The 22,137-nt window shown below is 42.5% G+C and overlaps 2 protein-coding genes across 3 annotated transcripts; both read right to left on the bottom strand.

The window, feature by feature from the left end:
- Nucleotides 1-923: 923 nt before the first annotated feature.
- Nucleotides 924-6,602, bottom strand: LOC310790601 (Golgi-associated kinase 1B-like; the record flags this gene model as incomplete). Its single annotated transcript, XM_083652312.1, has 4 exons — nt 924-1,944; nt 2,729-2,955; nt 3,701-3,918; nt 5,726-6,602. 4 exons carry the CDS (start codon nt 6,600-6,602, stop codon nt 1,737-1,739), a joined length of 1,530 nt encoding a protein of 509 aa, XP_083508438.1. The 3' UTR covers nt 924-1,736.
- Nucleotides 6,603-9,524: 2,922 nt separating this feature from the next.
- On the bottom strand, nt 9,525-22,110 carry hmmr (hyaluronan-mediated motility receptor (RHAMM)). Of its 2 annotated transcripts, XM_083651592.1 has the most exons (24): nt 21,992-22,110; nt 21,571-21,666; nt 21,289-21,386; nt 21,087-21,164; nt 19,901-20,089; nt 19,678-19,764; nt 19,421-19,532; nt 18,744-18,809; nt 18,288-18,361; nt 16,925-16,998; nt 16,500-16,846; nt 16,233-16,381; nt 15,841-16,076; nt 15,162-15,269; nt 14,900-15,016; nt 13,888-14,130; nt 13,561-13,794; nt 13,228-13,470; nt 12,901-13,137; nt 11,411-11,641; nt 11,201-11,273; nt 10,497-10,673; nt 10,108-10,264; nt 9,525-9,937 (listed from the first exon to the last, which is right to left on the bottom strand). In XM_083651592.1, exons 1-23 carry the CDS (start codon nt 22,035-22,037, stop codon nt 10,109-10,111), a joined length of 3,471 nt encoding a protein of 1,156 aa, XP_083507718.1. In that variant the 5' UTR covers nt 22,038-22,110; the 3' UTR covers nt 9,525-9,937; nt 10,108. The 2 variants fall into 2 exon arrangements, with proteins under 2 accessions (XP_083507718.1, XP_083507719.1); XM_083651593.1 differs by lacking the exon at nt 12,901-13,137.
- Nucleotides 22,111-22,137: the final 27 nt, after the last annotated feature.

Here is a 22,137-nt window from a genome sequence, read left to right as displayed (position 1 = left end):
AAGAAAGAAAGAAAGAAAACAGTACAAAAATAAATAAATATTAAATGAAAATGGTTATGGCAAAAGATTTTTGCAGTTAAAGTTAAAGCCAGAGCCCATCGTAAAGTAGGTTAGAATTAAGTTAAACAACTTCTAAAGTCAAAAGTACAATAACTAGCCACATCCCATTCAAAGGATATTTTGTCACATCTTTCAGCTCTGCTAAAAACCTGTTGTTGCTAATAAATAATATAGTATCAAATCTTAAAACCGTTATTTTTTGGAGGATGGAGGGAGCTGCCTACCCAAATTCTTAAATCGGGTAAGACAGGATTTCCATCCTTTTTTGTCCGTTTCTCTTCTATTTTCAAGAAAAATCACATTTTGGGACTCTAAACTGACATCTTTTTGCATCATGTGCAACCCCGACAAGACCAAAGTCTGCTGGATTTGTGCCATGTGCCATGGCCCCATGGCCCATGGCACATGGCTTGTTAGCTACAATAAGAGGCTTTAGAAATAATAATTCCAGTCACACACTTTGGGAACAGCAAAGCCAATAACTAAATCACTGCATTCCATTCATACATGATGCAACATACAGTTGCTGGGAAGGCAATAGAAAAAAAGACATAATTGTTTGCTCTGTTTTCACTTAAAGGGATACACCACTTTTTTGGAAGTTTAGCTCATTTGCCACATCCCCCCAACATAACCAAGATATATATGGTACAGCTGTTAAAAATCTGCCAAAACACACATCTCACGGCGACAAAATACATGTTGTGCTTCGGGTACTCACCACACGATGAATTGTTAATCCAAAATGCACATAATCTGTCTTTTTGGAAGGAAAAGAGGTTGGCGGCCATGTTTGGAAAGTAGTGCCGGCTACCTCTTTTCCTTCCAAAAAGACCAATTACCGGTATGTGCATTTTGGATTAATATTTCATCGTGTGGTGAGTACCCGAAGCACAACATGTATTTTGGCGCCGTGAGATGTGTGTTTTGGCAGATTTTTAACAGCTGTACCATTAGCCTCCATTCTATGGCGATAATTACTACTTCATGACTGTAGCTCACTGTAAACTGAGCGGAGAGTGCCGGTAAGGCATGGTGTATCTTGGTTATTTTGGGGGGATGTGTCAACTGAGCTAAACTTCCAAAAAAGTGGTGTATCCCTTTAATAATATGTTGAATGAAAGTGTATTTGGCTTTGGGATAGAAAGATACAGTAAGCAAGAGTTAAACAAAACCCTCCGAGTCTCCTCTGTGCACAATAGGATTGCGAATAGGTTTATGGATGTTTGCTCAAAGCTGTTTAGCTGACAACTAAACAATATTTCAACTTCATATCTTTGAAAGTAAACTTAAATTATGTTTTAAATATATGTTAAAAAAATCATTAAAGTATCATTTTAGCCAAGGTGTCAACCTTCAAATGATATAGTCCTGTGTGGCTCAAAGGGTAAACCATGACATCAACACTGCAAGGGCCACCCATGCTTAACAATTTATGCACTCAAAGAACTATAATAAGGTGCCTTGAAGTGTCCGCCAAGTGGCCTAAATTACATTATGTTTATTGACCATTTTCTGCATTAGTTGATGCTCTTCCCCAGAGCAACTTCAAAAAGTGAGCAGGTAAGGCTTCAGAGTGTTGACCGGACACAGTGATGCTGTGGGGGTCAAACCCTCGACCTACTGATCCCAGGACTGTCTCTCTCTGTAACCATCTGGCCATCCCCCCGCTCTCATCACCCATTCATCGCGATGACTTTGATCCCGTGGGCGTTGATGTAGGTGAGGAGGAACTTGGCTCGCCTCTCGATGACCTCGATCAGCTTGTCGATGCCCTGCCGGCCGCCCTGGCTCTCCCAGTAGGTCTGGTCCAGGAACAGAGACTGGAGGAGCTTCTCCCTCAACCTCCTGCTCCTCAGCACCTCCACCGCCTGCTCCGGAAGCCTGGAGAGAGAGAGAGAGAGAGAGGGGGGGGGGGGGGGGGGGTGGTGTACAGACGGATTGGAGTTTTAGTTTCAATCATTTAATTGTGTGCTAATTGTAACCCTGCAACACAACCCTAACAACATGATCAACAAGTCACCCAGGAGTCCATTAAGAGGTCTGAGCTGCGACTGATGTCAGCTGATTGTTGTCGGCCGATAAGAGTTGACCCCAGCTGAACTTTCCACTCTTATTGTTTGCCATCAACAGCCAATGAGATTCCCGTGCCTCCTAATTTGACCTTTGATGGGATTTTGTTTGATAAATAATAGTTCTGCTTGGCAAGTGCAACATTGACAAGAAGTTGATTACAGCCATAAAGCTTCCCACTTATCTACAACTTATCTAGTTTGTTTTTTCTGAAAGACTACAGGAATAAACATCTCCAAAGCTACAGTATGCTTGGAAAACAGTTGCATCCATCTTTGGGGTTGATTGTAAGCTGTGAAGTAATGCTATTGGCTCGCTATCTATGTTAACCAATCAAAACAATGTAATGGTAAGTAATAACAAAACGGTGACAAATTATTTACATGTTCAAAACTTTGTAGCTGCACAAGATCTGTACAATCAGCCAGAATAGTGACCCATCAACCAAGTTGCTTGCAGTGTGAACATGGGGTTAAAGTAGGTTTCACTTTGATAAAATAGTGAAAATTAGTGCTTCACAAAACTGTAGCTTCATACCACAAAATCACAAACATGATCGTAATTTACACATTACTCTTTTGTGGATTGATCTTACTCCTTGATTCCTTCCAGGAGCCTGAAGTCTAGGTTGTCCTCGTTGCGGTCAAAGAATCCCTTGTTGTTGGTGAAGACCAGGTGTCGGGGGTCGTGACCCCTGTGGACGATGTTGGCCAGAGCGATGTGGTCCTGGTCCCCGCACTCCGCATGGTGGCCTAGTTCCACACACACGTCCTCCTGCCGGGGCTTGAACCCGCAGCAGCTCTGATCCAGACGGTTATAAATCTGAAAGAGTTTCATATTACAAAAATTACATCCATACAATAATTTCTGTGATTCAATTCATTGGGTCTTTGATTGGGAGATGTTTTATATGCTCCATGGGGTTTGTTTATCTCACCTGCATGATATTATATTTTCCTTTGGTGTTATACTATTTTAGTGTTTCTATGAGCCAATATACTAAAACCTTGGGACCTAAGAACAACTTGATTAAACTCTTCTGGATAGATCAAATGCTATATATCACCTCAGCAGCCATCTTGGCATTAACAATGTAATTCCAAATATTTACGAACTGATGTTATTCAATATGTCCAAATTCCTCACGCTGCTAGGCTTGATCCCTCGTGCTTAATGAATTCTCTGCAGTTGTGTCCTTGATGCCAGCATTGGATCTGGGGATCCAGCCCTCCCACACAGGAAAGCAAACATCTCCCACTCAGCCAAAGGACAATATTTGGAAATATAGCCTATTTATTTATTTATTACAGTTACAGCTGTTTGAACAAATCACTGTTGCCAGACAAAAAAACACACCTACAAAAAATAAAGTTGTTCATAATGATTTTTTTTGTTTTTTTAGTATGCATTTTCTCATTGATGCCCATGTAGTTTAGGAATGTTCTTGCATTTATACAGGCTTCAATGGTCCTGCAGTCAGTTTGTTTTTCCACAAGCCAGAACAATATGCCATTTACAAAATCAGTTATGATCCTCTTATTTCTCAAGTTAAAACCGTCTCCATTACCTGTAAGAGGAAATCAAACAGAGCCAGTTTGCCCCACTCATAGTGATGAATGGTAGAGCAGCCGGACTTGGACCTGGGCGTGGTGTTTTTCTGCCAGCACCTCTGCTTCAGAGAGCTCTGGTACTCCGCCCATGTCAGCCTCACGGTGGAGCGGCCCGCCGTAAGGCCATCTGGGTCGAGGGATGCGTCCCATAAGACCACGGGACCGGGACGACCATCTATTGGGGGAGGAGTGAAGGATTATAGGCTCGGCTGTCACTCAGCAACTGTCTGTGCTTTTTTTAACCTTTATTTATGCAGAGAAAGCTTGCTGAGCATGCACGTTTTTTTCAGCAGCACCACATTCACACCTGGGAGGTGCCCAGTGCCACCACATTCTTCCACTGCTGGCAATCGAGCAGCTCCACTCGAGCCGTTTGGAGTTCAAGTGCCTTGCTCAAGGGCACTTTTTGACTGTGGTTGTTGAGGAGAAGGGACAGAGTTACTCATTTCCTTTCCCCACCCAGATTTTCCCAGAGCAGCCAAGGAATTTGATTCCATGGAATATTCATTTTGGTGACGATGATGTTCCAAACAACAACCGGCTCCCAACACGAGATCTCATTAAAATGTGCCTTTTTCACCTCAGCCATTTTGTGTCTAAAAGGCAGGAAGTAACAGGTACAAGCAAAACATTAACGAGGGCCCCAGCACTGGAACACCTACAGTACATGGATTGGAAGTTGGAAACCCTCATTAACATTTGCTTGCACCTGTGTTACTCGCTGACTTTTAGACGCATATGGCTGCTGGTGAAAAAGGCGCATACATGTCTGCACAAAGCTGCATTCTCTAAGGTTTGGCAGTGTGAATTTAAACCTCAATCCAATCTTGTGGTCTTGAGGCTCATCTCAAGTCCACTTTACTGAAGCCTTGCACTTGCCTGGTGGCAGTTTTGGCTCAGAATTGCCTGCATTTAGAAATATATTCACAATGTTTATTAACTATTGTGTTATTGAATAGGAGTTGGTTTGCTTGAGTTGACCTTGAGCCCTCTGTGTTGACTTGAAATTTACTTGGAATCGACACACTCCTGGTTGACAGTCTTTTCCAGAGTGATGTGCTAAACTGAATGGGCAGCATGGCTGTTGATGGACAAGCACTGGCTGTTGGGGATGTGTGGTTCAATCAGTGGAGAACATCTCCCTAACCTGAAGGACTCTGTGCTCTACCAAAACTGACTTGAAGGACTGTCAGTTTGTGGCATTTGTGTCTTTATTTACAGAAGACGTCATGGCAAACCTGGGGTGTTTATAACGAGGCTTGTTTTCAGCAAACTCAGCCGATGCTGTCCAAAATGAAGATCTGGGAAAACTTTGTGGTCATGATGTATACAGGTCCAGATGCTGTTGATTATGCGAGGGTGGACATGTTTGCTCGGAAGCAGGGGCCATACGAAGCCCATCCCTCCTGTAGTCAAGCTGCTCTACTCCAGCATGTAAACAATCAATCATTACTTTGTCAACCAGGAGCACAAAGTCCTTCCAACTGGGGGTGAATCAAGAAAGGTTCAAGCTATTTTAATTTGAAAATGTAATCTATAGCCTATTACATGTTGATCACCTGCTAAATTATATTCACCAATTGATTCCATTGGGGCATATCAATTAATCATGTGAGGAGAACTTTTAGAGATTAGCATACTTTACCTCTCAAAATGATTAAATACAGACTAGTCCTCCTGGTTATAGAGTCCTCATCACCAGTGGCATGTAGGCTACACGTGTTGATATTGCTAGTTTGTGCTGTAGCCAGGTACTCAATTGAAATTCGTTGTAAAAAGGCAAGGGAATTATCAAATCAAATTAGGAAGTAATGTCCTGTCCTCATGCTCTCTCACTCTCTCTAGTTTAACCAATTATCGGATTAAATTATATTGTATTGTATTATAAATAATTCAATTAAAAAACAGGAATACAATAACGTAAATTATGTAATAGGCTACCACTGTCTGTGTGCGTAGCCTAGCCTACTGACCTCACCTACCGTGTAAAAAGCTGAACTTCCTGCTTACAGCTGGCAAGGTCCTATTCAGTCCCAGCACTCTGTCCAGATGGAAGGCAAAGACCTCGCTGGTGTCCACGGGTCTCTTGATAATTCCACACTGTCCCTCGCATACTTTGTTAAGTTTTAGATGCACAGGGTTAATAATAGTCAGTGAAACGTTTGTCTCCCCCTCAAATATCAGGAGCGACTGAGAGCCTGCATGATGAGAGACTTCCTCTTTGATGCGTAAAACCTTGGCATCGGCAAGAAAGCGCATGGCGCTGACGTCCTCTGCGCTGAACCATGGCGGTGCCCTCTGGCTGTATATTCGGATAGAGCTGACGGGAGGGTCTGACTGTGGATCCGTATTAGATCTGTCCAAAGATCTGTAGTTTATGTCTCTGATTTCCCTCCAGGACGTCTTGGATCCAAATGTGCGCTTTTGGCTCGCGTCCCTCTCCAAAGTGCCAGCTTTGTTTTGCGTAAAAGCCGCGTTACCTGATTTGATCCTTCTCACTTTTTGCCTCAGTTTTGGTCTGACTGTACCCCGGATATTTGACGGTTTGAGACGCTTAGACCTTAGCGTTATGTACACCACGTTGGACCGGGTCGGGACCACAGAGCCCGCATTCACCACCACAGAGTCTGCCTGATGGGCTTCGGTGAACCCCAAATTATACAATCCGCGGCTCCTTCTGTACTTGTCTTTATCAGTCCGTCTGTCCAGCGAGTGTCCAACTTGTGAAACTACGAAAAATAGGTAGAAGACGCACACACACGCAATTATCAAATTCCTTTTGGACGGAGGATACCTCCGAAAACTGTCGACGAGCCTTAGAAAAGGGAAGCATAGCCAATGAAAGAGAGACTTCCCCATTAGAACTTATGTCATTAACGGTTATCTGAGCGGCTTTTTGCGCCAAACTCAACCCAGGGAGGCGCGCACAACTTCCGAAACTCATTTCCAAGTAGCTGGAAAACAAATGAATGCGAAAAATCCGTGAGCGACAGAAGATTGTTCTCCTCTAGCAATATGCCATGGGCAGGAGAGGAAGTGTGGATATGTGGCTGTGGTGGGTGCATGGAGACAAAACTGCCCAATGGATGGATCAGCTGGGAAAAACACCCTCCACGTGAACTTTGGATTTTCTTTTTTTTTATAAACACTAATAGTGAAAATGTGGTTCACTTTGTGACGATGGTGCATCTTGGCTTGCGACAATAGAAAAGTTAAAACACCATGTTAAACAGTCACTGACAAACATAACCAATAGGCCTACAATGTTTCTTTATTCGCATAATTTTCATTAATTAGTTCTGTAGTTTAATGGTTTTCTACAAACGAAAAACAACGTATCATAGGTCCAAGTGAGAAGGATAGCCATGGCCTATACATCATACATTTAAATTAATTATTTTGGTACCACAGGCACACATAAGTCCATATGAATATGCATGCTTTTTTGTTTTAAGGATGATGAACGTGATTTTTCTTTATTTTTTGACCCTGTGCAACAACTGGGTGGGTTGGGGGGCACACACCACAAGTACCCTACACCCAGCAATGATGATGTGTGACATTGATAGTGACTGACTGTATATTGGATACTCTGCCTGGAGAACTCAAATGAATTCGGTCCATTGTAAATGCGTTTCAGGCGACATCTGCTGGTCCTTTCAAGACGGCTAGACTGACCAGGATATTGTATTTTTTGTGTCCAATGATGTTAAGCGTGAAAGCTGCATATTTAGCAATAGCCTCTGTGTTGATAGGCTATCATTATTTGAGTTCGCTTACAGCCACTAGAAATATATTTTTTAAACTTTTATAGCCTACCTCATACATTTCAGAGCCTGCACTTTTTTAAACTTTTACTTGAGTAGGCCTAAACAAGTTGAATCAGTAGGCTACTTATGTCTTTTGTATACAAGTAACTATAGCCTACTTCTAATTAAGTAAAGGGTGTGTAGCCTACTTTTCCCCATCTCTGATGCATGGAAACTCTTTGACAGCAGGAAGCAGATGCGCATTTCCCCCGGTGGAAGGTATTTGGCACAGCAGCCCGCAGGATTTCCTGGCCTGGTTGAACAGGCATGAGTACAATTAACTAGTGTGTTGGCTGCGGGTAGATCATTTCAGGAATGGTGTAAGAGCAAAAGTGGGGAGCTATGCCATGTAGCATACACCCATGACATTGGAATCAAATGTGGAGGAAAAGTAGGCAGGTGCCTTTGTTAAATGAGGCATTGAGGTTCAATATGAATGAAGGCTGAAAAATTAAGTTCCCTAAAAGCCCCTGAGTGACTCCTGTTAAAATCTGTACAGAAGAATACCTGCAAACAATGAACATGATTATGTTGTGCTATGGAAGCCAAATTATATGGAAATATAGCTATATATTTATCCACATTTTCTTAAATTACCTTTAAACAAGTAAATGTAGAGGTAAAAATACTAACACTATAGGCATAAGCTCCCATCTCCCATCATACTCTAGCCAGTGGAATAGTCGGCCCATGACCAATAACAAAAAAGTCTCTAAAGTTCTGAAACCAACAATGAGTGAGACAGGTTTTCATGATTTGATTGCAGTGAACTATTCTCATCAGTGTTGAAGGAGAGTGCTGTTGTTAAAGTTATTCTGAAATCTCTGTGTCACTGGCTTCTCTGCAGAGGCAGTATGCTTCTCCCTCTTTCCGCAGTGTCTCCTTTCACATTTATTAACTGTCAGCATTGGTCAGCATTACATTTTCTGCCTGTATGGCATTAGCAAAAACACAAGCAGTAGCCTATACAAATAGGCTGTGAAGGAACTACTGCTAGCACTTTACATTACAGCTTAGTAACATAATCGGGGTAATAGTGTGATAATAATGTAATAATTATGATATACCATGTATATAGAAATGTAAAAGCTGTGTTTCATCTTTTTTGTTTTAAGGAACACCTCACCCTATAATTTTTTTTTAATTAATACACAGGACAAGATGTTTATTAATAAAAAAAACATAGGCTACATTTTCCTCTCACCTGTAGTGCGATTTATCCATCAGTTGTGTAAAACATGGCATATTTTTTATTATGTTTTAAAAAAAAATGCTTGGGAAGGAGCGCTTTGGACGGTTGTTTGTTTGAGGTGCTCTTTGGATAGAGGGATTCGCCTATGGGCATGCTCTGTACTACCCACTCCAGAAAGCACCACTCATAGACTGTAAAAAGGTCTTCAAGTTCATCTCTGTCCAAATACTTTCTGCCTATGTCGTATCCAATTGTCACTAAAAGTAGGCATCATCCTCGTACAGTCTGCACACATGAAACCTGATGTCCTACCAACGTTTATTAGATCAAACATAGCAGTGTGGCTTGCAATAAACTTATACGATTGCTAAAATCTTACAGTAAGCGGCTTAAAGGAAATAAAGCTGCTTGACCGACCCATAACCCAAGATTGTCTAGTCTGTGAATTTGTGTTCATTCTGTAGCTGGAATTCAATGTGAATTGGTTATAGATGCCCTTTGTTGTGCTCAAATGTATGGCTGCAGTCCTAGAGTGCTCTCTAGTGGCTGTGGACAGACATGACACAGAAGCACGGTACACTGAATAAGAAGAGTAAAGATGTAATCAACAGCTCAGTAAGCGTGCACTGCCTACCCAGTAGACATCAAGTCATTATTAGAGATACAAACTTAATTAACTTAATTGGAATAAATAACTCTCAGTAACATGTTTGGTTAAAGAAGAGGATCCAAATGTCTTTATTAACAAAGAACAGATTACAAAAAAAGCTAAAACAGGAATACAAGATACAAAATACCAATCAAACAAAGTGAAAGTTTCTGGGATAAAAAGCCAGCATACATAAAATAAAACTTCCATAGTGACGATGCTATTGTTTGCTGCCTTGTCTGCAGTCAGGATATGCATGTCTTAATGATCTCAGTATTACTGAGCCCCTAAAGTGACATGGGGAAAAAACAAAAAATCTTTAGCTTGTATAAACATTAAACATTTGTTGAAACAAAATGATCCCTCTAAAACAGGAAAAGTTACAGCTAGGGTTACATTTAAAGTATTATAAATTAATGGAAAAATTAACATCTGAACTTCAAATTAACAGAAAAAAAAGTTTGGCGACTGCATCTTGCACGGTTGTGCTGACAAAATCTGTCCAGAGAGACACAGGCCACACGCTGTCGCGGCTGGCGATTTCCTAACAAATTAAACAAACTATTAGGTTTCCATACAATAATCTATCAAATACAGCAAGAGATGCAAATGTTGAATTCCGGTAGTCTGTTCAATTCTTAGTATTTATATCTACACAGAGCTTTCTGTGTGCAGGGCCAGTGTGATGCAGTGAGTGTCCAGTGAAGCACTCACCTTATCTGAGGTTGGTTGGTTGCTTGTTTTCTTTGCTTTCATGCTGGAAAGCTTTGCTGGGATCCAACCTGCGGTGGGGAGCTCCAGGGAGATTTGCATTCAGCTGCTCCAGATTGTTCTTCTGCCGATTCACCTGCGACCGAAGCTTAGCCACCTCCTACACACAGGCACAGTGAGACAATGAGGGAAGAGACTGAAGCTTAGACAAAACCTACACACACAGGCACACTGCGAGGACATGAGGAAGGAGAAACTAAAAGCTTGTATATTGGACTGAAAGATCTTAAGCTTGAGATAGAACTACGGTACTAAATGGTCTTTCAAGAATATAAGACTGTTATCTAGTGTGTGTAGTTTGGAAATCAAACAGGATTGCTCTTGTGTTTCACCTGTTTGAGGGCAAGGTTTTCATCTTTTAGCTTCACCACATGTTTAATCTTCTGTTTCTGGTTCTGGTGACCCAGCAGACGAGCGTAATCGTCGGCCAACTTGTTCAGCTCCTCCTGGTTCGCCCCGTTCTCGTTAAGTAAAGCATCTCGCTCCGCTGCAAACCCATTGAGCTGCTCCTGTAGGAACACACCAACATGAACAGACAACAAGTTAATACTGTACATAGATACTGTGCAGGCATTCCCAAACTTGAGAATGCTGCGGCCCACTTTGAAATCTTAAAATCGTACGGGTGGGTGTGATCAACACACGAGACACAGATAATGTATTTCCCTATAGCCTATTTTGTATTTCATAAACGGAACATGTGAACGTGGGCATACGCCAATGTAGTGCAAACTAATAATCACATCCACATACAAACATTTAGGCAAAATACCCAAAAGCCCGATTGCAAAATGTTCAGAACACGTCCCTCAGAAGTAGGCCTATTTGTGTGCATAACACAGATGAGATATTTATTGAGAACCTGTGATGAACAAAAGAGAGGGGGAAATTAATCCCCAAACCATTAATGCTATTTACATAAATGTCTCCATGGAGACATAATTTCTCTTCATAAATGAATAACATGTAATTTAAATCCCATTGCTTTGTTATATTGTCACATTGTCAAATGTCAAGTGGTGTGGAAATGACTGACCTGGAATGGTTTGACTTTAGCAAACAGCTCCTCATACTTTCTCTTCCAGCCTTCAGTCTCTGCACTTTGAGAGCTGAGAATACAGAAGGAAATCATTAGTCCTTAGGGAAAACGGATAAACCAACCAAATGAAATGGGGGGGGTCCTTTCAAACAGATGGAAAAATAATCAAAAAAAGAGAGAAAACAAACGTATGACCTTCTTGCTCACCTCTTCTCCTGTGCTTCAGCAAGTAGTCTCTGGGCCTCTTCCTTCTCATGTTGGAGCTGAAGAACGATCTGATCTCTCTGTTCCTCGAGCTGTCCAAGTGCCTCTTCTGTCTCCTGTGTCTGAAGCTGTTTCTCCTGCTCTATCTGGCTGATCAGGGCTGTGTGGCTTGCCTCCATGGACTTTACCTTCTCGTCTTTTTGTGCGAGACAAGTCTGCACTTCTGACATCATTCTAGAAAGCCAAGGACAGAGCAAAGGAAAATGAATGATGGAAAGGTGCCACTTCTTCCAGCACACTCGATCGTGAACGTGAAGTAGGGTTGGCACAACTTGGCAGGATGGACGATGGCATCGACCATCGTCGATGTGCCGACCCCCATCGACCTCTGAGCCTTCTACATGATCGGACCATCATGAATCTGTTCAAAGTAAAATTTTGCAGATTTAGTCATATGAAGAAGGCCAACTCCACACACCCGCGGGCGGCATTAAACAGGCGCACCCTATCCCCAGTTCAGAGAAGCGGTAGAGCGGAGAGGATAAACAGCAGAATGCGGTGTTGTGAAAATGTCAAGACAAAGAAGAAACTTCACGTTTTCAACCCAATGTGAGTAATGCTATGTCTTCAACTGTGAATTCAACTGTCTGTTTCCATGAAGTTGCTCCATTACATAGGCTGCCTGCTGCTGTGTTTCTATCTCTCCGTAACGTAATGTTAGGTTCAAACTGAGCCCACACGACTCTAATGTTAGCCGCCAGGAATTCTGAGCGTTTTCTGCCAGCTAGTTGAAATTAAACACACACGTTGTTGGTCAGGATCTGTAACGTTAACGCTATTTGTTTTGTGCCTTTCAATACAGCTGGTAGTGATAGCCTACTGTTTGAATCGCCTGGCTCTGTGCTGTAGTAGTAGCCTATCCAAGCCCGCAGGTCTCTCATGACATGTAGAGCTCAGCTGTCCTGTTGTTGTGAACGTGCATTGTAGCGGCACTGGAGCAGCCAAACGGCACCGCAACTTCAGAAATAATTAATTAATTCAAATTAATCACCCCCCGCCACCACGATGTTTCACTGTGGAACCATCACGATAGCTATTTGGGTGACATTGCACAACCCTGATGCGTAGCATACCGTGCATGCTCCTCGCTAGCGTTCTCTACTAGTCTCTGGGCCTCTTCCTTCTCATGTTTGCGCTGAATAAAGATCTGATCTCTCAGTTCCTCGAGCTGTCCAAGTGCCTCTTCTTTCTCCTGTCTCTGCAGCTGTACCTCCTGCTGTAGTTGGCTGATAATACGCTGTACCTCCTGCTCTATCTGGCTGATCAGGGCTGTATGGCTTGCCTCCATGGACTTTTCCATCTCATCTTTTTGTGCGAGACAAGTTTGCACTTCTGACAGCATTCTAGAAAGCCAAGGACAGAGCAAAGGAAAATGAAAGATGGAAAGGTGCCACTTGTTCCAGCACAGACTCGATTGTGAATGTGTAGCATACCGTGCATGCTCCTCGCTGGCCTTCTCTAGTTGTCTCTGGGCCTCTTCCTTCTGATGTTGGAGCTGAAGAACGATCTGATCCCTTTCTTTCTCGATCTGTCCAAGTGCCTCTTCTGTCTCCTGTGTCTGAAACTGTATCTCCTGCTGTAGTTGGCTGATCAGGGCTGTATGGCTTGCCTCCATGGACTTTACCATCTCATCTTTTTGTGCGAGACAAGTTTGCACTTCTGACAGCATTCTAGAAAGCCAAGGACAGAGCAAAGGAAAATGAAAGATGGAAAGGTGCCACTTGTTCCAGCACAGACTCGATTGTGAATGTGTAGCATACCGTGCATTCTCCTCGCTGGCCTTCTCTAGTACTCTCTGGGTCTCTTCCAGTTCCTTCTGATGTTGGAGCTGAAGAATGATCTGATCTCTCTGTTCCTCGAGCTGTCCAAGTGCCTCTTCTGTCTCCTGTGTCTGAAGCTGTTTCTCCTGCTGTAGTTGGCTGATCAGGGCTGTGTGGCTTGCCTCCATGGACTTTACCTTCTCGTCTTTTTGTGCGAGATGAATTTGCACTTCTGACAACATCCTAGAAAGCCAAGGACAGAGCAAAGGATGATGAAAGATAGAAAGGTGTCACCTGTTCCAGCACAGACTCGATTGTGAATGTGTAGCATACCGTGCATGCTCCTCGCTGGCCTTCTCTAGTTGTCTCTGGGCCTCTTCCTTCTCATGTTGGCGCTGAAGAATGATCTGATCTCTCTCTTTCTCGAGCTGTCCAAGTGCCTCTTCTTTCTCCTGTGTCTGAAGCTGTGCCTGCTCTAGTTGGCTGATCAGGGCTGTGTGGCTTGCCTCCATGGACTTTACCTTCTCGTCTTTTTGTGCGAGATGAGTCTGCACTTCTGACAGCATTCTAGAAAGCCAAGGACAGAGCAAAAGGAAAAAATGAAAGATGGAAAGGTGCCACTTGTTCCAGCACAGACTCGATTGTGAATGTGTAGCATACCGTGCATTCTCCTCGCTGGCCTTCTCTAGTACTCTCTGGGTCTCTTCCAGTTCCTTCTGATGTTGGAGCTGAAGAACAATCTGATCTCTCTGTTCCTCGAGCTGTCCAAGTGCCTCTTCTTTCTCCTGTGTCTGCAGCTGTACCTCCTGCTCTAGTTGGCTGATCAGGGCTGTGTGGCTTGCCTCCATGGACTTTACCTTCTTGTCTTTTTGTGCGAGACAAGTCTGCACTTCTGACATCATTCTAGAAAGCCAAGGACAGAGCAAAAGAAAATGAATGATGGAAAGGTGCCACTTCAGGGTTTCCACACTTTCTAATGCACACACAGAGGAGAGAAAAACATATAGATTATAGTTATACTATTGGGAGTATGGCAAACAGGCGAATCTCCAAAAATGTATCCCGTTAAGCAGCCATTCAACCGCTCATGAATATAAAAGTTGGTCAGAAGAACGGAGTGGACATAGAATCCCAATATATCACTGATGTGGCAGGTCAAAGTAAGTTTACAGTTTAACCTGCTCATACATGATAGTGTTTAGGTGTTTAGACCCAAAACGTGACTGACGGTGTCATCTGATCTCGTGTGTGTGTGTCAGAGAGCGCGTGCATGTGAGAGAGTGAGTCACATGTCTGGCAAACAACAAGTTGTCCAAACTACTCCTTTTTTGTTTATGAATGCCATATTTGACGAGCTGTGGGAGGGCTGATGTGCAGCACAAATTAAAGCATTTTTTATATTATTATTACTTTAATCGACTCCATAATCGATAAATTTGGTTCTCTTCTCTCTATGTATTCCATACTCTCTGGCTTTACACAAAATATGGAGAAACCTCATTTAGTGATGCAATATGTGCCTAATTTTACATTTTGCATATTTGTGTAACATTACATTAAAAAAAAGGGCTGCCCCACGTCTGACCGCATTCTAGGACAGAAAAAATGAACGTGAAAGTTGGAAAGGTGACACTTGTTGCAGCACAGACTCCAGTGTGAATGTGAAGCATACCCCTCCCTGGCCTTCTCCTCAGCTTGCTGGGCGAGATGTATCTGCTGGGTCAGTCTCTCCACTCCCACCTCCAGTTCTCTCCCTCTCTCCTCTGCTCCCTTCAGAGCCTGTTTGGTGCTGAAAGGTAAGACACAAATGTTTGAGGCTTTACATTATTGACATACTGTATATTCACACATATTTTAACACAAAGGATACCAAAGAAAAGTTAATAAAACTGACATTACAGTCCTCAAAAAATACTGGTACTTTGAGTGCTCACCTTTCCAGCTCTGTGACAATGTCACCGATCTTGTTCAGAGAGTTTGTGTGTTCCTCTTGGATATTTCTCATGGCTGCCAGGTGTTTCTCTTCCACCGCTGCCACATTACTGAGAATGCAACCACACAGTTTTGATTGATATTAAAGTTGTTGTTTTGATTGATTGTTATTAAAGTAGATGGTTTGACTGATTAGAATTAGTTTTGACTTTTGGCCCCCTAAAACACAAGTAATCCCCCCTAACCACAGAACACCAATATGTAACATAAGTGAAATAAATGAATGGTGTTGCACTGCAGTTTACATGTTCTCTGTGTGTTCCCATCAGTATGGATATGACAGAGTGACTGTCTATCCATTAGACCTGTGTGATGGACTGACCACCTGTCCTGGACAGGGCCTTGTGCCCTAAACTAATTGTGACGCCAAAGGCCAGATGGCCTTGCCCCATAAAATGAAGAAATGTTCATCCTGCTCCTGGCCATGAATAGGAGTAAGCAGGTAAAGACAATGAATGAATGAGGGTTGCATTTCAAGACCAGTGTGGAGAATCTCTATCATTTCAGCACATTCCTTTTTCATTTTGACATCGCCGTGTTCAAAGGTTGCACATTTTCCCTTTACTCTTCTCCTTCCTGTCAACACTCCTCGTCACTGTATTTTATTCTTTAGTTCCTCACCTGGCCAACGATGCCCTGGTATCCGTCAGTTGTCTCTCCAGCTCTTTGTTTTGCACCTGCAGCCTCTGGAGGGCGTCCTGGCTCTTCTCCGCCACCTCCTGCCTATTTAGCTCCTGCTCCTCCATGACAGACAGCTCTCCAAGCGTCTCCTCGATCTCATCCTTCAGCTGCCTCCGCTGCTCCTCAAACTCCTCCCTCTCCTGATTCAGCAGCACAGACAGGGAGTCTACGAGTGCCTGCAGACATAGGGTGAGAGCAGAGCATCATTACACATGTGGACTCAACAGAGCTGCCGCTTATATGTCTGGCATTGCAATGAGTCCTGGTTTGGCTGTTGGACTTAAAATCAGTGTGCCATGTAAGACAAAACTGTGTGTGTGTGTGTGTGTAACCTTTTCATTCTCCAGGTCTTCAGTAAGAGTAGCGTGTTCTTGCTGGAGCTGGAGACATTTCTTTTCCTCATTGCTCTTAGCCTCCTTTAGGGAGTTCAGCTCTGCCTTCAACTCCTCCACTCTCCTCAACCCCTCCTCCTGATTCTGGCCTAAAACAAAAACAAAAACAAAAAAAATGACACACAAACACACACTAAAATATATATATTTTTCAATTCCAAGTAACATAACATGGCAAACAGGACTCTTCATCTTAACAGGACATACTTCTCTCTTCCTCAAAGAACAGACATCTTTCTGTCATCTCTTGCTCCCTTGTCATCAGCACCGCCCTCAGCCTGGACAGCTCTGCCTCCTGTTGATGCACTGTGGCCTCGGAGTCCTCAACTTTTTGGTTGGCCAGCTTCAGTTGTGCGTCTATCTCGCTCAGTGCCTGCTGTGAAGTCTTCAGCTCCAGCTCTCCATTCTCCAACCTCTTCTCCATCTCGCATAGAGCATCCTGGGACGCTCGGAGCTCTCGTTGATATTTGTCCGACTCCTCCTCTTTTTGTCTCAGCACATCTCGGCTGGATTGTAGCTCAGCAGTACGCTGCTCTAGTTCCGTCTCTAGTCGTCTGCAGAGAAGTGGCAAATCAGTGTCATATAGAACGGAGATTTAACTTACTTGTAGAAGTCATTAGGCATTTCCTTACCCCAATTTTTCCTGCTGAGAATCTGCAGCAGTGTGCTCCAACACTGTCTTCTCGCGGAGCTTCAAGCGCAAGTCCTACAGCCAAACACATTTGTCAAGTCTTCCTTTCACAAAGCACAAATCAAAAGATGTCCATTTCCATAAGAGTCCAAATTAAAGGGGAACACCAGTGTAAAGAGCGTGTTCCTGTTGCCATTATAGAGCTCAACATAGACATTTAGACAAATCATTATATAGAGTTTTAAGCCTGGAACCAAGCCGACTGGTCTTCCAGACAATCGTGAGTGACCATGAACCATTTCACTTGGAGGAAAAAAATACAATAAATAAATGGAGGAAAAAAACAATACTTTTAAAATGGTACCGTGCGTAAACAGTGCCTGAAACGGTACTTAAAAAAAAAAAAAAAAAGCAGATTTAAAGCATTTTTTTTTTTTTAAAGAGCCTGTAAAGAGGATTTCAAATGATAATGTTATGTTATGCCCTATGTTAGTGAACAATATATGTGCAGCTCTGGTTTCGGAGCACCGGAAGGCAGATATTTCACTCTGCAGCTCAGGCATGGCACCTAAATGAGGTACCTAAATCTAAGTTGCAATTCGGTACCAGTAGTACTGGTTGTAAAAGTACCGGTACCAAGTTTCGGTTTGTTTGTTGTACTGCAGCTGCAAGTTTGCATGACCTCCGGAAGTCATCGGCTCCTGTTTTTGACATAAAAAGCAGCTCACAGAAATATACTGCTGCCTTGACTACCAGAGTGCATCATGTTGAACAACCCCCTCCTCCCCTCTGCAAAGAGAAGAAAAATATGTCTACAGAAAATGTGGTGAAACTGGGTTTAGACTTTTGACATGAAAAAAAAAATACACCCGTGTTATCCTTCCAACCAGGGGTACGTGTACGCCTAGGGGTACTTAAGCAGCTTGCAGGGGGTACTTGGAAAGATTTGAGATTACAATTTACTTCCAAAATGATTTAAATATATATATGACATTCCAAGTCATTTCATAAGCCCAATGTTAAAATGGTACGTCCACGCTGCAACTATTTCCCCTGGCAAGTGTCAACTGCTATGCTGATAAATGGCTCAAAAACATTCAGTTGCTGTCACTCCAGAAACAGGTTTGGGAGGCTTGGTGACAAAAAGGAAAAAAAGGCCAAGCCCAAACACCAGCAGTTCAGTGAAACAAATATGTTGTATGGATTTACTTGTTTGTCTGCATTTCAACTAAAAGTTAAACAACAAATTTAGGAGAATCATCAACACGCATGAGTGAGGGGGTACTATTGGCATGGAAAAACAGCTTAAGGGGTACATATGACAGAAAAGGTTGGGAACCACTGCTTTAAAGCCCTAGTTATACCTGGATCTGGTCATTGGCTGTGTCTAGGTAGTTCTGCAGAACTTTGATCTCCTCCCTCAGCTCGTGAATCACAGCTGGAAAACAAGACAGGATTATAGATAGAAATATATTAAAAGGAAAGATGCTGTCGCTAACACAAGCAGGCACTGGTTTCTGTAGATTTTTTTTGTACATGCGACGGTAATTTTGGTTCCGAGAACCAAGTCCATTCCCGGGTTTATTCCAAGATCACTTCCAGTAGGCGTTACGGTTTAGAATGGCTCTTCTTTATACATTATATCATACAGTATATGGAAATGTGATGTAATTGCAATTGTACTTTTTATTTGATCATGGCAGGCTGACCACTAAAGCTAGATGATGCATTTTCTGTGCATTTTTAAATGGTTCTAGCAGTGAGGGGATCAACACAGCTAATAACAAAAAAGGCAGAACACTGTCTTACACAGAACTCACCATGCAACTGATCAGTCTCATTCTCCAGCTCTTCGTTCTGTGTTTTGGTCGCCTGTTGGAGGTCCTCTATAAAAAGTAAAAGCACAGTTTATCACAGATTATTTAATCCCTGCTGCGGATTTAGTTTATCTACACCAGGGGTATTCAACCATGTCCCATGGGGGCAGAGGGTATGTGGGTTTTCAAGCCAACCACAGACTGATTAGTTCCTCTTCTCTGGATAGAATGCCAATAATCACTGAAATCAACTGGTGCAATGTTTGGTGGGAATAAAGACCTGCTTACACCCTCCATGGTCTCCAGTAGGGGTGTCAAAAATAATCTATTATAAGATGCATCGCAATGCGGACGTGCACGATTCTGCGTCGATTCACAAATGTCAAAAATCGATTACATTTTTTTTTATATAATCAAATAAAATATAATGGAAGTACATGCAGTTGTTTATTTTAATTATGGATCATAATACAATGCAATTCCAAATGCACTTTTATTTTAAAAGTAGCCACACAGTGAGAAAAAATAAATCATGTATTGGGGGAAAAAAGTTATGCATCGATTTAAGATGCATCGAGATGCATCGATAATCGAATCGTAGCCCTCTGAATCATAATCGAATCAAATGGTGAGGCCAGTGAAGATTCACAGCCCTAGTCTCCAGTGGTATCAAGTCTTACCCAGGTCATTATTCCTGTCCTTGAGAGCTACGAGAGTAGCCCTGGCAGCTTGCAGATCTGTTTCTAGCATCTTCAGTTGGCCTTCAGTGTTAATCCGCAGGACACTTAACTCCTGACAGACAGACAGACACACACCTTACATTATATACAAGCATAATTCACTGTAGCTCAACAATGTGATGGTAAATCTTGACAAAAGTGTTATTAAAACTAATATAGGATGTGATTATATTGCCATGTCAAGGTGAGTTTACAACCTTGTTTTTAACATCCAAATTGTTCCTGGCCTCCATCAGTTCCACTGTGAGAGTGTTGATCCTCTTTTTTGTAGTGTCGGCAGAAACCTTAAAAAAGAGAGAGAGAGAGACTTACTCAGTCACAAGAGATAACCTGCTTTGATAGCCACATCTCATCTATGTGTAACGATGAGAGGATTTCTAAACAGACAAGACTAAAGATGAGCATCAAAGCAAAGTAGACCTTGTTTTTTAGGAACTCGTTGGCTTTCTTGAGCTCAGCAAGTTGTCTCTCCAGGGTGGTCACATTGGCAGAAAGAGTAGTTTTCTCCCTGACTGCTGCCAGCAGCTTGGCCTCCACCTTCGTTAGCTCCTCTTCCAGGGCCAGCAAACGTCGGTCCTGCTCCCCTCGCTGCTGCACCAGGGACCGGATCTGGAAGGAATGAAAGCTAAGGTTATAACTCACACACGCATAGTGGGTGTGTTCAATATATCACAATACAAGAATGTATCAATACGTAAACTTAACTCTAGATGTGTTTGAAAGTTAGTTTCTTAGATAGCCTTTTTGCATTAGCTCTTTTTGTGATAGCCTTTCGTGATAGCCCTTTGGCCAGTCCATTCGACAGCCAGGAGTGATTCTGTTGTGTGGGTATTGAAGCTGCAGGCAGCTACTGTTTATTAGCCATTCACCTACTGTATTTGCAGGCTTTGTATAGGCTAGGTAAACTATTTCCAATACCCTTAAATATAGAGAAGAATTGCACGGTTGCTGTCAATTGGAAATGCAGTTACAGACAGTAGATTTGATATGATAGGCCTATAGCTGAGATAACCCTATGTGAAACCACTGTGTTCTTAAAATGTACCTGTAGGCCTAATTCCTTACACTAAAAGAAACTGAAATTTGCAGGTGTTATTTATAGGTTTATTATGAATTACTTTTCTTTGTCTAGCCCACTTGAGACCAAATTGGGTTCCATGTGGCCCGGGGACGAAAATGAGTTTGACAATGGTTTGACACCATTTAAGGGACGTAACAGTAGGGCAGAAAAAAATATTGTTATACTAGCTACATTTTATTCTGTTGTAGTAGTCACAAATGAGATGGCTTGCCCTTTACAAGAATTTTGCAAGCTAAAATATTGTTTGCACTTTGTAATGTTACAATGTTGTTAAGTCTATAAAGCCAGTGCCATGGCTAGAATGATCCCTAACCCTAACCCTAGAATGATCGGTAGGTAGCTCAGAAATAAACATAATTCTGCAGTGAGACAGACTGTTGTCATTGAACTTTTATTTATTATTACAGCATATTGTTGTATCGAATCGTGAAGTCCATAAAGTGTATTTCATTGCACCGATGAGCATATCACTACATCCCTATTGATTTAACCAATATAGGTGAATGCTTGATTAGTGAAGTGTACCTCTTTCTCCAAGAGTCTCTGTTGTTTCTGTTCCATGGTGATGTCACTCCTCTCTTTCTTTACACTTGATCTATCAACCTATGGGATGGTAAAATACAAAGAAGCATAGTTGTATGATGATACAGTAGTAAAGCGATACTGATGACAGGTCATCTGAGTGAAGTTGCGACAGGAAAAGGTAAATTATCACTTATTAACTTACAATGCCATCAAAAGACAAAGTCCTGCGGATGGGTGACATAATTGGGACATTTTTGCAGGGCGATGGTGGAGGTGGTGGAGGCATTGGCGGCCCAGCCCCTGGAGATGAGAAATTAAACGGCACATATTTACCATTTCTTATTCCGCTTTTAGCCCGCTAGCCGGGCGCTTCTCGCTCATACTGCGCAATTTGCTAATGCTCAGTATGAGCGAATTCCGCTTGTGATTTCTTTCTTGCTGTATTGTCTTGATCCATTCCAAGATATCACACACTGTAACCCACCTTCCTTGTTTCTGAACCGCTCAGACTTCTGGAACGACACAGCTCCCTTCAGTTCATCTGGTTTGATCTCGTAGGTCCCCGGTGCAGGGGCACAACCTTAGATCAAAGGCACAACGTCAGCTAACTCAAGATTAAGCATTCGTTATTATAACGCCAATGCGTTAACTGGCTTTGTTTACAGAGTCTTGGGTGAACCGCCTAGCGTTAACTAACGCTATATAACTAACTATACGTTAATGTTAGCTGCGACACGCAACTCTAAAGGAGAATCCATTTAGAGTTGCGTGTCGCAGCTACGTTAACGTTAGCTAAATTTGGCTAGCTTACCTAGCGTTACAACGCTAGCTAGCGTTGGCTAGTTTGGATAGACAACTTAACTTACAGATATGCTACTACGACTACGGTAACTAAGCTTACTTACCAGTATGGTCGTTGAACCTTTTCAAAGCCGCTCTTGAAAAAGACATGTCTTGACCGTCTGACTAGGGAAACAACTTTGTTTGTTTGCTGTCATGCAGCACTGCAGCCAATGCTTCTTCTACTTCTAATGTGTTGTGGCGGTTCAGC

Source organism: Poromitra crassiceps (genome assembly GCF_964638095.1).
Source record: "Poromitra crassiceps genome assembly, chromosome: 15".
NCBI lineage: Eukaryota > Metazoa > Chordata > Actinopteri > Beryciformes > Melamphaidae > Poromitra > Poromitra crassiceps.
This window is presented reverse-complemented; position numbering and strand designations above follow the sequence as displayed.

Excerpts from the sequence above, each read along its gene's own strand:
- hmmr (XM_083651592.1), bottom strand. The coding sequence starts at position 22,037 with ATGTCTTTTTCAAGAGCGGCTTTGAAAAGGTTCAACGACCATACTG. Across the intron at positions 16,382-16,499 it reads GTTCTTTGAGGAAGAGAGAA|GCCAGAATCAGGAGGAGGGG; the intron begins GTATGTCCTGTT and ends TTTTTGTTTTAG. Across the intron at positions 15,270-15,840 it reads ACCAGGGCATCGTTGGCCAG|TAATGTGGCAGCGGTGGAAG; the intron begins GTGAGGAACTAA and ends TTGCATTCTCAG.